Below are 15,312 nucleotides of genomic sequence, written 5' to 3'. Positions count from 1 at the left end.
GCGCAATCATATCCCACTGCATCCTCAAACTCTTCCCACCTCAGCCTCCCCAGTAGCTGGGATGATGGGTGCATGCCACCACACCAGCTATTTTTATTTTTTGTGGAGAGATGGGTTCTCACTATATACCCAGGTTAGTCTCAAATTCCTGGACTCAAGCAGTCTTCCTGCCTTGGCCTCCCAAAGTGCTGGGATTTCAGATGTGAGCCACTGTGCCCAGCTTGAATTTCCAAAAAGATAAATACCGTTCAGTGGAATGCTTACAAGCGAAAGCTCTTTGGTGTCCTCAGTAATTTTTAAAGTGCAAAGGTTCCTGAGACACAAAATTTTGAGACCTGCTGCTCAAGGAGTTAAAAGTTTTCTTATTGGTTAGAGTTGCATGCTCAAATAAATACTAAACCAAAGGGATTCTATTTATTAAAAAAAGAGTAGCTAGTTTGGGAAAAAGACATATGCTGTCAGAGAGTGGGGAGCTGCCCCACAGCCCTAGGGACAGAACGGTGCTGAGTCTGCTGAGATTCCACATGAAGAAACATCCCCATTGGGCATTTCCAGTGGGTGCTGGGAGATCACTTGGGAGGCCACTAGACTTGGCCCCCAGATGGAAGGATCATTTATTTGCAAAGTTATCGCGAATGGTTGCTTTTCCTTTTATACATAATAGTATGCTTCCAGAGAAGCCTAAATTATTTTCTCTCATTTATTTATTTATTTTTTTATTTTTATTTTTTGAAAGCAGGATTTATCAAGAGGACAGAAAAGCTCCCAAAGTGTGAGGGGATCCGAAGGGGTTGCCCTATTTTCTCTCATTGAAAAGAAAGAAAGAGAGAAAGAAAGGAAGGAAAGGAAAGAAAGAAGGAAGGAAGGCAAATATCTCACCCATTTGACTTTTACCAAAATAATGATTTATAGCACATCCAGCTATTTACAGAAAAGATTCATTTTTAGAAGAATGAGGTGGTTGCGATACAGCTTTGATGAAATCCATGACGAAGAATCCTTTTCAATTTCCCTTGCTGGCTGTATTGTTGAGTTAATCTTCAAAAAGCATACTCCTGAAAAGGGGAAGGACAATTGATGACTTAATTTCTAAATTTAAAAACCGTCATTTAAATAAATCACAATAAAATGGTCTGGTTTTTAAATGAAGTCTTTTGGCTTCCCTCCCGGCTGGCAACCAGTCTCTCCCTCCAGTCTCAGTTAGGTGCTCTGGCCTCTGGGGCTCACATTATTGACACTAAAACATTTTTATTAGGGTGAGCACACACATTGGCCTCAGAAAGAAGATCATTCCAAGGTAGGATCTAAACAAGATCTAGAGGATCTCTCTCTTATCAATGAATCAACTGTGGAATGCCTAGACTAAGGAAAATATAAGTTGATTGCTTTACCCTTGGGAATGTGTTTAAATGACTCAGAGACAAAATAGTTCTAGTTGTAGTATTATGGGAGAAGGAGGTGTGTGTTTCCACCCCATACCCACCATATCCTTGGTAACCTGATGGTTCCTTCCCTTTATTGATTTAGCTTCTTTCTGTCTCTTCTCTCTGGTTTTATCATTTTTCTTTAACTCCTCCCCATTTTCATTTGCTAAGTCAGAGCCCTTATAACAGCTCTTACATTTTCCCCTTACCAGGGGAATATCCTGCAGTCCTGTCCACCCAGCTATCTGGTCCCCTCCTGCCTAGCGACCCTCCCACCTTCCCTGCCCCCATGCCTGGTTCAACCCCGCTGGTCCAGGGGACCATGCTTGCTGGCATGGCTGCCATCAGACGGGCATACCAGGCCCTGCATTGGCTCATCTGTTCCTTTTATTTTGAATCATAAAATAGGCTGGAAATAGCTGCCTTAAAAAAAAAAAAAAAAAACAGCCGGGCATGGTGGCTCAGGCCTGTGATCCCAGCACTTTGGGAGGCCGAGATGAGAGGACTGCCTGAGCCCACAGACTGCCTGGGCAGCTTGGCAAGACCTCATCTCTACAAAATTAATTTTTAAAAATTAGTCAGACATGGTAGCACTCGCCTGTAGTTCTGGCTACTTGGAAGACTGAAGCGGAAAGATCGCCTAAGCCCAGCAGATCAATGCAGGGGTGGCCATAAGCATGCTACTGCACTCCAGTCTGGGCAACAGAGTGAGACTCCAACTTAAAAAAAAACTACATTTAAAGTACTTTTCTAATAAGTTTATGAAATAATTGATCTGTTGCCTTACAACAGCATTAAACATCTTCCTGATGTTGAGAAAATAGGATAGCAGTATATGAGAATAAAACTAGTTGCTTTCTGGCCAGGCACAGTGGTTCACACCTGCAATCCCAGCACTTTGGGAGATGGAGGTGAGAGGATTGCCTGATCCCAGGGTTAAAGACCAACCTGGGCAAATTGGCGAGACCTCATCTCCACAATAAACCAAAAAATTAGTCAGTGTGATGGGCATGTGCTTGTAGTTCCAGCTACTAAGAAGGCTGAGGCAGAAGGATTTCCTGAGCCTAGCAGGTAGAGGCTCCAGTAGCCATGAGTGTGCCACTATACTCCAGCCTGGGTGACAGAGTGAGTCTCCAACTCTAAAACTGCTAGTTTTCTATTCATTATCATTGTCCATCTTTTGTTTGATTTGCAAAAGAAAAAGAAAAATCTGTGTCATGTTACCAGGCTGCTCACTTTATAATGATAATCTTAAAATGCAGTATATATTGAATAATATTTTTTCTTAAGAAAATATACTCTTGCTTTAGCTAATTGCAGTATTTTTATTTTCTGAAATATTCTAATTGACTATGTCTTTCATTAGTTTCAGTAGCAATTTGCAGAGACTCTAATTTGAATGAAACAGAGCTGGAAGAATTTTAAAGCTTCACTTAAAAAAAAAAAAAAAGCAACAAGGTATCACTATGTTGCCTGGGCTGGTCTCAAACTTCTGGGCTCCAGGGATTCACTTGCCTCAGTCACTCAAAGTGCTGGGGTTCAGGCATTGAGCCACCACACTCAGTTAAAACTTCACTTTTAAGTAATGCTCAGATTTGTTGCCACTTTCTTTGTGCTGTTCTGTGAGTAAGATATGACTCTGTCTGTGGAACCCTGAGCTCTCTGCTACTGGGGTTTGTAGAGGATGGCAGGGCATGCTGCTCGGTACCACTGCTCAGAATGAAGGCTGTTGTACAAGAAATGCTCTTCCCCAAAGGCCATTGCCTTTGCTTAATTTTATGTTCTCTCCTGGGGGGCACTCCCAATCCAGTGACTGTTGATGCGGGAAATACAAGGGCCTTGCCCACTTCCCTCAATTCAGGAAGTGTCTACAAAGGAGCCATCACAGCTCCAGTACTCTCTGGAGACCTCACCAAAATCCAGCTTCCTCTTCTGCCCAGGCCAGCTCTCTCACTCCCTAGCCATGGCTCCCAAGAGTCCTCCCCATGAACCTCCTGCCTGCAAATACCCATTGCAAAGTCAGCTTCCAGGGACCCACCTGAGACAGGGTAGTTTCAAGAGTCTGTTACCAACTTAGAGATTTTCTGAGGCAAGACTTTTCAAGCCCTCTGCTTGAAAGCCTTGCCTTGGAGTTAGTTACTCCACATGAAACCAGAATTAGCGGCAACTTTCTCCAAACATACCTGCGCTTTCTTCCTACCAGCCTGAACTTCACCACCATTACAAAGCCTTTAGAACAAAGCCACATGTGAGCCACCTCTCCCCTGTACCAGGAGGACTTAAACTTGCAGACAAACTCAATTGTTCCTTTCAGGAAGGTCACAAGCCACCCATTCTCCAGAAAACACACACACACACACACACACACACACACCCCTGAATGCAACATTGCATACAATTCCAGGAGGACAACGAACTCCCCCAAGAAGACTTCATGGACCCCAATTTAAGAACTATCAACTTACAATGATAGTAACAGGTACTCACAGTCTCAAATCAATTGTCCCGATGTAGGAAACAAAGAGAAAACGGAGGTCTATCCCAAGTGCCCTAATCCACAGGATTTCATCAACAGGTTTTGAATAACCAAATATCAGACTCAACTTACATTTTCCAGAGTCTTATTTACTGCATTTGAACTTGTCCTTTGACGATATTTTTTCCTGGTACAATAGACACTGACAAGGGTGATGATCAGCATCAGGGCAAACACAGTGACCGTAGAAGAAACTGCGATGACAATGGTGTCCCGGGTGGAGCCTCGCTTTTCACACCTCTCTCCCATATACCACCAGTCTTCCCCAACTGGGCACCTGCATATTGACAACACGACTCAGAGTTAGGAGATAGTATCTGGCTCTGGAACTTTCACCATTAAAGATATTGCTTGGAGGTAGAGGAAGATGGCAGCAGAGACACTTGGACTATGCAAGTCCATGTGGGGTACACACATGTACCCATTGTATCTTCATATAGAGTGGTGGTGGGGAGTGGGTCTCCAGGACCCCATACCCCAGTCAGTGAACATTGTGATTTGAAAGTAGTTTCTGAATCCTAGCTTCCCAGCTTCCACCTTATTTGACTCTCAAAACTACAAGAGACAGCAAAACTTCCCACCCTCAAAATAGAACAAATTCAGAGCCCTGATTAGTAAAGAATAGCAACCTGAGAAAACATCAGAAGTGGAAGCCCTCCCACTGACACTGAGCAATGGAATTAAAAAGAAAAGAAAGAGATCTGTCACAAATGAGGAAAAATCAATGGAAAAACATAGGTAATTCCCAGTGTACCAAAGAAAAAACACCTGAAAAATCAGACCTCAGAGTCCAAACAATGGAAGTCACCACCAGTTGGCCCCAGAATACAGCAAGGATTAGGGAATGGATGGAAAGAGTGCATAAGACTCAAGAAAGATGTGATGCAACACTGAAAGAACTTGTAACAGACTCTGACCATAAAAAAACTTCATCCAGGAAACAAATAACAAGATGACAAGTATGGAAAGCAGAATTAATCAAGCAGAAGAAAGAATTCAGAACTTGAAGACGAAAACATGGAATTAATCCAATCTATAAAAAGCATAGAAAGAAAACTCAGAAAGAAAGAACAAAGCCTTCAAGAGATTTCAAGAGGTCAAACCTATACCTGATTGATATCCCAGAAGAAGAAAGGGAAACAGAAAACACCTTGGAGCAAGTATTCCTGGAGGTTATCCAAGAAAACTTTCTCCATCTCATCAGAGATGTGACCATCCAAACATAAGAGATACAGACAACCCCTACAAGACATAAAATTAGAAGACTAACCCCTAAACACATATTTGCCTACACAAAATAGGTGCAAAAGAAAAATCCTAAAGGCAGGAAGAGAGAAAGGTCAAACTACCTACCAGGGAAGACCAATCAGAATAGCAACAGACCTATCAGCAGAAACACTACAAGCTAGAAGGGACTGGAGTCCAATTTTCAAAGTCTTCAAAGAGACTGGAGTCCAATTTTCAAAGTCTTCAAAGATAAACAATTTAAACCAAAAATTTCCTGCCCAGACAAGCTCATCTTCATCAGCCAGGGAGAATTAAAATCCTTCGCAGACATCCAATTCCTAAGAGATTATGCAGCTTCCAAGCCAGCTCTACAAGAGATGCTTAAAAAGATATTAAACACAGAAGAAAGAAAAAAAGAATGACCACACACTTCCCAAGAGAACAGGAGAACACAGAATCAACAGAGAATACATCACAACCACAAACTTGAAAACACACACATACATTAACCCAAAAGTTAAAAGAAAACAAACAAAGAAAAAACTTTATAAGAACCTCACAGGGATAAACACTCACATTTCAATAATCAGCCTGAATGTGAATGGACTAAATGCACCACTGAAAAGAAAAAAATGGCAAACTGGGGGGAAAAAATACAACCCAATAATTTGTTGCATCCAGGAAACTCATCTCATCATAAGGGACACCCACAGACTCAAAGTTAGAGGATAGAAAGAGAATTTCCAGGTGAATGGATCACAAAAGAAGGCAGGAGTCATAAGCTTAATATCAACCCAAACAACCTATAAGCTATCAATAATTTTAAAAGATATGGAAGGATACTATATAATGATAAAAGGTTTGATCCATAAACAAGAAATATACAAGTGAAACATATATGCACCCAACACAGGAGCACCAGAGTTTATACAGCAATTACTAAGTAAGCTTAAAAAAGATATTGACTCTAACACTATTATAGCTGGAAACTTAAACACCCCGCTAATAACTCTAGATAGATCATTGAGACAAAAAAAATCACAAAGAGATTCAAAACCTCAACTTGATACTTGACCAAATGGACTTAATAAATACCTATAGAACTCCACCCAACAATCACAGAATATACATTCTACTCATCACCACATGGAACATACTCTAAAACTGATCACATCCTCAGCTATAAATCAAGCATAAACAAATTTCATAAGAGCAAAATACTGCCATGCACCTTCTTAGACCATGGTGAAATGAAAATAAATATCAACACCAACAAAATTCCCCCCAAAATCACAAAGATGTGGACACTAAACAACATGATGTTGAACAACTCCTGGGTCAACACAGAAATCAAAACAGAAGTTAAAACATTCCTGGAAACAAATGAAAATGAAAAAACATCTTATCAAAACCTATGGGATGCCATGAAATTAGTTCTAAGAGGGCAATTTATATCTGTACAAACACACATCAAGAAAATAAAAAGGTAAGATCACAAGTTAACAGCCTAACAAACCACCTAAGAGAGATGTAAAAACAAGACCACCAAAACCCTAACTTTAGCAGAAGAATCCAGATCACCAAAGTAAAAGCCCAAATATGGGATATGGAAGACAAAAATATAGAAAAAAAATCAACAAAACAAAAGTTGGTTCTTTGAAAGGATAAATAAGACTGATGAACCCCCAGCCAAAAATAACTAAGAAAAAGAGAGAGAAAGCCCACATACCCAATCAGAAATACAAACGATCAAATCACAGAACCCTGAAGAAATGCAAAAGATTATCAAAGATTACTATGCACATCTTTATGGAAACAAAATTGATAACCTAAATGAAATGGAGGACTTTCTGACATCACATAACCTTCCAAAGTTGAAACACAAAGACAATGAGATGCTAAATAGACCAATAACAACCCAGCAAACTGACTCCATCATAAGAAAACCACCTATAAAAAAAAGTCCTGGACCAGAAGGCTTTCTGGTGGAATCTACTAAACATAGGAGGAGCTGATACCAATCCTATTGTAAGTTTTCCAGGCAGTTGCGAGAGATGGAATTCTCCCCAAATCATTTTACAAAGCTAGCATAAGACTGATACTCAAAACCTGTAAAGATTCAACAAAAAAAGAGACCTACAGGCCAATATCCCTAATGAACATAGATGCAAAAGTTCTCAAGATTCTAGCAAGTTGAACTCAACAACACATCTCAAAAACCATCCATTATAACCAAGTAGGCCTCATCCCTGTGTTGCAGGGCTAGTTCAACATCCACAAGATCATAAATGTAATTAAATACATCAACAGATGTAAAAACAAAAACCAAATGATTATATCATTAGATGCAGAAAAAGCTTTTTATACAATCCAGTATCCCTTCCTGATAAAAACCCTTGAACACCTAGGCATAGAAGGAACATAACTCAAAATAGTAAGCGCCATCTAAGATAAGCCCACAGCCAGCATATTGCTAAATGGACTGAAACTGGAAACACTTCCCCTGAAAACCGGAACAAGACAAGGCTGACAACTCTCATCCCTCTTGTTCAACATTGTGTTGGAAGTCCCAGCTAGAACAATAGGCAAGAGAGGAAATCTGAAGTATCCAAATAGTAAAAGAGGAAGTTAAGTCATCCCTCTTTGCTGACGATGTCATCCTGTACCTTGAAAATCCAAGAGAATCTGTCAAAAACCTCCTTGCACTGATAAAGGACTTTGGCAAAGTCTCAGTGTACAAGGTAAATGTTCAAAAGACAGTCACATTTCTATACACCAATGACAAACAGGCTGAGAACTAAATAAAAAGCACAATCCATTTACAATAGCCACACACACACACACACACACACACACACACACACACACACACACACACACACAAATACCGCAGCAACTTGGATGAATTTAGAGTCTATCATACTCAGTGATCTATCAAAGAAACAAAGAACAGAGAACCATATGTTCTCACTCATAACAGCCTGGCTCATTTTTTTATTTATTATAGAGACAGGGTCTCACCAAGTTGCCCAGGCTGGTCTTGAATACCTGGGCTCAGGCAGTCCTCCCACCTCTACCTCCCAAAATGCTGGGATTACAGGTGTGAGCCACTATGCCTGCAAATAAAACATTTTTAATCTTACAGTATAGTACCTTGAACAATTATCATAATACTATAAAAAAGAGATTGGCAGTAGTGGGAAACTGCCATGGGATGGGATGAGATTAGCAGTTGAGAGAAACTGCCAGGAGAGGGAGGGGCACACCTCATCAATAAGGATACCTGCATAATGAACATCTGTATACCTAACCCTGAATTGTACCCTACATCTTTAAAATAAAAATAAAAATGAAATACCTTGGCGTCTTCCTAACCAGAGAAGTGAAAGAACTTTACAACAAAAACTACAAAGTACTGCTCAAAGAAGTAAAAGATGACACAAACAAATGGAAAAATATTACATGCTCATGGGCTGGAAGAATCAACATTGTTAAGATGTCCATCCTGCCCAAGGCAATCTACAGATTCAACACATTACCCATTAAATCACCAACATCATTCTTCTCCGACCTGGAAACAACAATACAGAAATTCATATGGAAACATAAACAACCACAAATAGCCAAAACAATCCTCAGCAAAAGAAACAAAACAGGAGGTATAACACTTCCAGACTTTAAACTTTACTTTAAGGCTACAATAATCAAAACAACCTGGTATTGGTACAAGAACAAGCATATTGACCAATGGGACAGGATAGAGATTCCAGAAGTAAAACCTCAATTTCTCAACCAACTCATCTTTGACAAAGCTGGGAAGAGGAGAACCTATTCAATAAATGGTGCTGGGAAAACTGGCTGACTACATGCAAAAGATTGAAATAAGATTCCTACCTATCACCATACACAAAAATCAACTCTAAATGGATCAAAGACCTAAACGTAAAACCTCAAACTATAAGAATCTTAGAATACACAGGAGACACCCTTATGATGAAATCCGAGACGGCAACCAATTCCTGTTCAAACCCCAGATGTCCATGCCATTAGATATAAGATAGACAAGTGGGACCTCATTAAACTGAAAAGCTTCCATAAAGCCAAAGAAACCATCAAGAGAGTGGGAAGACAGCCTACAGAATGGGAAAAAATATTTGTCAACTGTTAGACAAAGGTCTAACATCCAGGATCTACAAGGAATGCAGATATGCCGAAAAGAAAAAAACAAACGACCCCATTAAAAAGTGAGCAAAGACATGAATAAACACTTCTCAAAATAAGATATATGAGCAGCCAACAGACACATGAAAATGTGCTCAGCCTCACTAATCATCAGAGAAATGCAAATCAAAACCACATCTGAGATACCACCTAACCCCAGTAAGAATGGCCATCATTAATCAAACAAAAAACAACAGATGTTGACAAGGATGCAGAGAAAAGGAAACACTTCTACACTGCTGGTGTGAATATAAACTAGTTCAACCTCTCTGGAAAATAGTGTGAAATTTCTAAAATAACTAGAAATTGACCTTCCATATGACCCAGCAATCCCCCTACTAGGACTATACCCAGAAGAACTCAAATAATTCTACACAAAAGATACCTGCATATGCAAGTTTCTTGAAGCACTATTCACAATAGCAAAAACATGGAACCAACGTGCTACCCATAAAAAGTGGACTGGATTAAAAAAATGTGGTACATATACATGATGGAATAATACACAACCATAAAGAAGGACAAACATATGGACTTCACAGCAAACTTGGATGGATTTAGAGTCTGTAATACTCTATCACAGAAACAAAGAACTGAGTACCACGTGTTCTCACTCATAAGCAGACCCTAAACACTTGCCATAATACCATAAGAAAGAAATGGCAGTAGCAGGATACTGCCAGGGTGGGGGTGGGGACACAATATCCATAAGGGTACCTGATCTCAAACCAGGCAAGGTGGGGACCAAAGGGAGGCCCAAACTTTATCTGTATCATGACCACTTGTATACCTAATACTGAATTGTACCCCACATCTTTGAAATTAAGTTAAATTAAATTAAATTTTAAAAAGATGTTGCTCACCTGTCATCTCTCTGATCACCAGTACGTCATTGGTATATGGAACTATTTTACCTACTCTGGCCTTGGGAGACTAGCACAGGATGCACAGGCAGGGCCAATGGAGAGGGAAATTGGGATTATTCCTAATCTGATACAAATACAGTAAATAGAGAAGTTTAGGCTGGGCACAGTGGCTCATGCCTGTAATCTCAGCACTTTGGGTGGCCTCAGCAGCTACCCAAGCAGGAGGATGGCTTGAAGTCAGAAGTTCAAGACCAGCCTAGGAAACATAGCGAGACCTCCCATCTCTACAAATAAGATTTTTAAATGAGTCAGGTGGGGTGGCAGGTGCCTGGAATACCAACCTCTCAAATGGGAGGCTGAGGTGGGAGGATCACTTGAGCCCAGAAGTTCAAGATTATAGTGAGCTATATCACAGTACTGTACTCCAGTCTGGGTGACAAAGTGAGACCATGTCTAGAAAGGAAGAAGGAAGGAAGGAAAGAAGGGAGGGAAGGAGGAGAGAGAAAGAGAGAAGAAACTAAGAAAGAAAGGAAGGAAGGAGACAGAGAGAGAAAGAAAAAGAAAGAAAGAGAGAAAAGAAAGAGACAGAGAGAAAGAAAAGAAAGAGAGAAACAGAGAGAGAGAGAGAAAGAAAAGAAAGAAAGAAAGAGACAGAGAGAGAGAAAGAAAAGAAAGGTTTAGTTCTCCATGTCCCAGGCCCTCCACCTTCTAGTTGTATACTTGGCTAAGGGCTTCTCAGAACGTATCTTCATCTAGAAAATGAAGATAACCACACTTAAAAACATCAGACTGTTTTTTGTTTTGTTTTGTTTTGTTTTTTGAGTGGGAGTCTCACTCTGTCACCCAGACTGGAGTGCAGTGGCCGCTCCCGGCCACTGAAACCTCGACCTGCTGGGCTCCGGCGATCCTTCCGCCTCAGCCTTCCAAGTAGCTGGAACTACAGGCATGAACATCAGACTGTTATGGGGATTTAATAAGACAGATAACTCATGAGGACTTTTTCAGTCAATTAGAATGTGGTGTGCTATTTTTTAAATAAATAATTGTTTTGTTCTTGTGGCTGTTCAGAGACCCAAATTGAGAGCAAAACACTAAGTATGCCCACAAGTAGCTTTGAGATGTGGGGCAACTGATTTCATTTATGTGGATTATCAGCATTTAATCCTACATGTGGGAATAACATTTTTTTTGAATTGAGGTCCCACTCTATCATCCAGGCTGCAATCAAGTGGCACACTGCTCGTGGCTACTGCAGCCTCGACCTGCTGGGCTCAGGCGATCCTTCTACCTCAGCCTTCCAAGTAGCTGGAACTACAGGTATGTGCTACCATGCCTGGCTTATTTTTTTATTTATTGTAGAAATGGTGTGTCACCAATCTGCCCAGGCTGGTCAGAGAATAACATTTCTAACAAAAGACTAGAGAGATCCCTTCCAAATTGCCCTCACCTGCACACAGCTTTGTCATCTTGAACAGCACAGATGCCATCGTTCTGACAGGTGATTTCTGAGCAGAGGTCTTTGATGCCAGGGGTTGGTACTGACGGGTCTTGTGTAGAGTTAAGGTGAGAGATGTCTAGGAGGATGGGATGGGGGAAAGCATGAATGCAAATCAGCATTTGCTTTAACAATCACGTGATCTTTGCATTTCAAAATACAGTAAGTCTCCTACATAGAAACAAATTTCGTTCTGAAAGCGCATTCGTAATTCTAATTTGTTCTACTAACACACAGCTATATAGTACCGTACTATAGTAGATTTATAATACTTTTCACATAAATAATACATAAAAAACGAACACAAAAAAATAAAGAAAACGTTTCTTTTGAGTCAGAGTCTCACTCTGTCACCCAGGCTAGAGTGCAGTGGCACACTCACGGTCACTGCAGCCTTGACCTGCTGGGTTCAGGCAATCCTTCCGCCTCAGCCTTCCAAATAGCTGGAACTACAGCACATGCCACATGGCTGGCTCATTTTTTAATTTATTATAGAGACAGGATCTCACCAAATTGCCCAGGCTGGTCTTGAACACCTGGGCTCAGGCATTCCTCTCACCTCTGCCTCCCAAAATGCTGGGATTACAGATGTGAGCCACTATGCCTGCAAATAAAACATTTTTTAATCTTACGGTATAGTACCTTGAAAAATACAGAGAACTAACTTACATGATCGGACATGCAAACACACGTTTGCATTGTTGAAAGTTTGCAACTTGAAGGTTTGTAAGTGGGGGACTTACTATAGATGACATTCAGCTTTTAGGCATGTGAGAAATTCAAATCATCTTGACACAAAGTCCAGCAATGTCCATAGGCAGTGAAATAAACAAGAGACCAAAGGGCAGCTGAGTCAGCCTACTGGGGTACAGCTTAGGGCTTTGGGAGCTCTGGGGAGCACAAGCCCTTGATACCACCCCTCAAGGGATAGAGAAGGAAACCTAAGCTCGGATATGTAAAGCAGTTGAGGGCCTTACCCAAGGTCTCAGTTCTCTCTCTCGGTGGAGTTAAGTTGGTGGAGATTCGGCGTGAGACACCAGATGCCTTGATAACAATTGTTATATTCTTTGCAGTGTTTATTTTTGCTCTAGTTCAAATAGCTATGGTCACAGAGAATGGATAAATATGTGGTTTTTTCTCTAGTGCATAACATATCTTCTCTCTCTCTCTCTCTTTAGATTAGAAAATACAGTTTATTTAGAAAGTAAATTAGAGAGAGAGGAGATAGGTTCACCTTTCAAGGTGGGAAGGGGGCCAAAGCTAAGAAACATGGTGGCGGTAGATCAGAGAGCCACGTGGACACACCAGAGTTTAGCAAAGCAATGGTCACGTCTTCTCTCTTGACATAAGTTATTCCCAAATAATTTTATTCCAAGAAGTAGTGTCTATATTTATTCTAATGGACATTGGAGTCAAAACTGTGTGGGGGCTTTTTTGTTTGTTTCTTTTTGTTTTTTGTTTTTGAGTTGGAGTCTTAATCTGTCACCCAGACTGGAGTGCAATGGCCGCTCCCGGCCACTGCAGCCTCGACCTGCTGGGCTCTGGCGATCCTTCCGCTCAGCCTTCCAAGTGGCTGGAACTACAGGCGTGCGCTACCATGCCCAGCTAATTTTTTTTATTTATTTATTATAGAGATGAGGTCTCGCCAAGTTGCCTAGGCTGGTCTCGAACCTGCGGGCTCAGGCAATCCACTCACCTCAGCCTCCCAAAGCACAGGATTACAGGCTGAGCCACTGAGTCCGGCAGAACTGTGTGGGTTTTAATGGCACCACCTCTTATCACACACAAGAATCTGATTTACTGAGATGCAAGTGGGTCTTTAATAGTAAATGAGTTAAAATTCTAGCGCAAAAAACATGAAACCTACCAGAATTGCTGGAAAAATGTATTTACTGGCTGCCAAGAGTAAGAAGTTTTAAAAGACAATAGATTAATCCTATTACTTCCAAGATATACATGTGTGCATGTGTTTGCACGTGTGTGTGTATACATACATATGTATATACAGTTGAAACAGGTAAGACCATCTATTTGCAGTTTAATTTCATGTGCTTGTGTAATATTTTTATTTCTGGAATCCTACAGTATAATCCCAGGGTATAATAACTATACTTTAGCTTATTTCTAAAGGAATTTTCCAGCCTGAAGCTTTTCCCTATTGCTCCATGTAGTTGTAATTAAAATCTTTATCCTGGAACCCCCACTGTTTCAAATTAAATTATTCTCATATTGTTAATAATTCATACCCCTCAAAAATCTCACTCATGCCCATTTCCTCCCACACTGCTATATAATATATCTAAAAACAAAACCAAAAGAACACAGTAGAAATCAATGGTCACAACAAAAAACTAGCTTCTATAAAACTATGTTTATTGACATACCTTCCACGGTCAGCAGGATGAAAACATCATTTCCTTTGATAAAATTTCTGCTTTTCAGTCTTTCATGGGTTATAAAGGTGCTGGTTCCATAGCCCCTACCTCTTCTAAACTCAGTTCCATTAGGGAAGAAAGCCACTGTTCCCACTTTGGAAGGCCTGTCCCAAAAATAGCTTCCATTATCTGAAAAAGAAATTTATATTAATGGATTGTGTTTAGCATCACCACAACTTTTGGTGGCAGGAAAGAACAGGCAATGTGAAAAGCAATTAGGATGGAGCTCAAAATAATTAAATGATGCCATTGACCTGTGATGTATTCCCTGGCAGCCCACCGGGACTTGATCATTTGCACTGTCCTGGCAAAAAATGAGATTGCTGGCGGGGAGGACCATGCTCTGGAATAAGGGTGAAGAGGTCCCAACAGTTTCCCAGGTGGGGAGATCATACCTCGACCTATTAGCCAGTAGAGAATCCCTTCTGTCTCTTAAAATCATTCCTCAGTGGTCTTCTGAGTTACAGATAGTCCTTTTAACCAAATTAAAGCAATATGTTGCTGAGAGTGTATTAAACATCAGCACAGAACAATTTGTATCATTAACTGAATTATTCCCCTAATAGAGCAAAGTCCTTCAGGAGTAGAAGACAGCAAGAAGCTTTGCTTCTAGGGAAAAGTGATAACCCACCCAACCTTGAGCCACTTTCAATGTCATTCAGGGAGAAACATTTTAGGAAAAAAGTGAAGAAATTCTGAATGCCAAGTCCCTACAGATTAACTTGGGTTTTTTTTTTTTTTTCCTGTCACTTTGGTCCATGCTTTTCATATAGAAAATTCAGATTTAACAATAATATTCAGCTTGCCAAAATTTCATTTTCATCCTTTACTAGGGTCCAGAGGCAAAGAATTATTAAAATTATAAGTGGATCTGACCAGGAATGGTGGCTCACACCTATAATCCTAGCACTTTGGGAGACCAAGGCGAGAGAATTGCTTAAGCCCAGGAATTTGAGACCAGCCTGGGCAACAAAACAAGACCTTGTCTCTACAAAAAGATAAAAAAATTAGCCAGGCATGGTGGTACGTGCCCACAGTCCCAGGAACTTGGAAGGCGGACGTAGGAGGATCACCTGAGCCCAGATTGTCGAGGCTGCGATGAGGTGTG

At 40.6% G+C, this 15,312-nt stretch overlaps 1 protein-coding gene across 1 annotated transcript in view; it reads right to left on the bottom strand.

The window, feature by feature from the left end:
• Positions 1–942: 942 nt before the first annotated feature.
• Positions 943–15,312, bottom strand: part of MEP1B (meprin A subunit beta) — a 42,904-nt gene continuing 28,534 nt past the window's right edge. Inside the window, exons 12-15 of the mRNA XM_008051301.2 lie at positions 14,154–14,333; positions 11,722–11,848; positions 4,033–4,237; positions 943–1,055 (exon numbers count right to left, since the gene is read on the bottom strand). Of these exons, the coding sequence (XP_008049492.1) occupies positions 1,041–1,055; positions 4,033–4,237; positions 11,722–11,848; positions 14,154–14,333 (527 nt within the window). The 3' untranslated portion in view covers positions 943–1,040. The remainder of the gene's footprint in view (positions 1,056–4,032; positions 4,238–11,721; positions 11,849–14,153; positions 14,334–15,312) is intronic.

This window comes from Carlito syrichta, unplaced genomic scaffold, assembly GCF_000164805.1.
Source record: "Carlito syrichta isolate Samal-C Ts95f unplaced genomic scaffold, Tarsius_syrichta-2.0.1 Scaffold169463, whole genome shotgun sequence".
NCBI classification, from domain to species: domain Eukaryota; kingdom Metazoa; phylum Chordata; class Mammalia; order Primates; family Tarsiidae; genus Carlito; species Carlito syrichta.
Note: the sequence above shows the minus strand (reverse complement) of the source record. Positions and strands in the feature narration are given on the sequence as shown.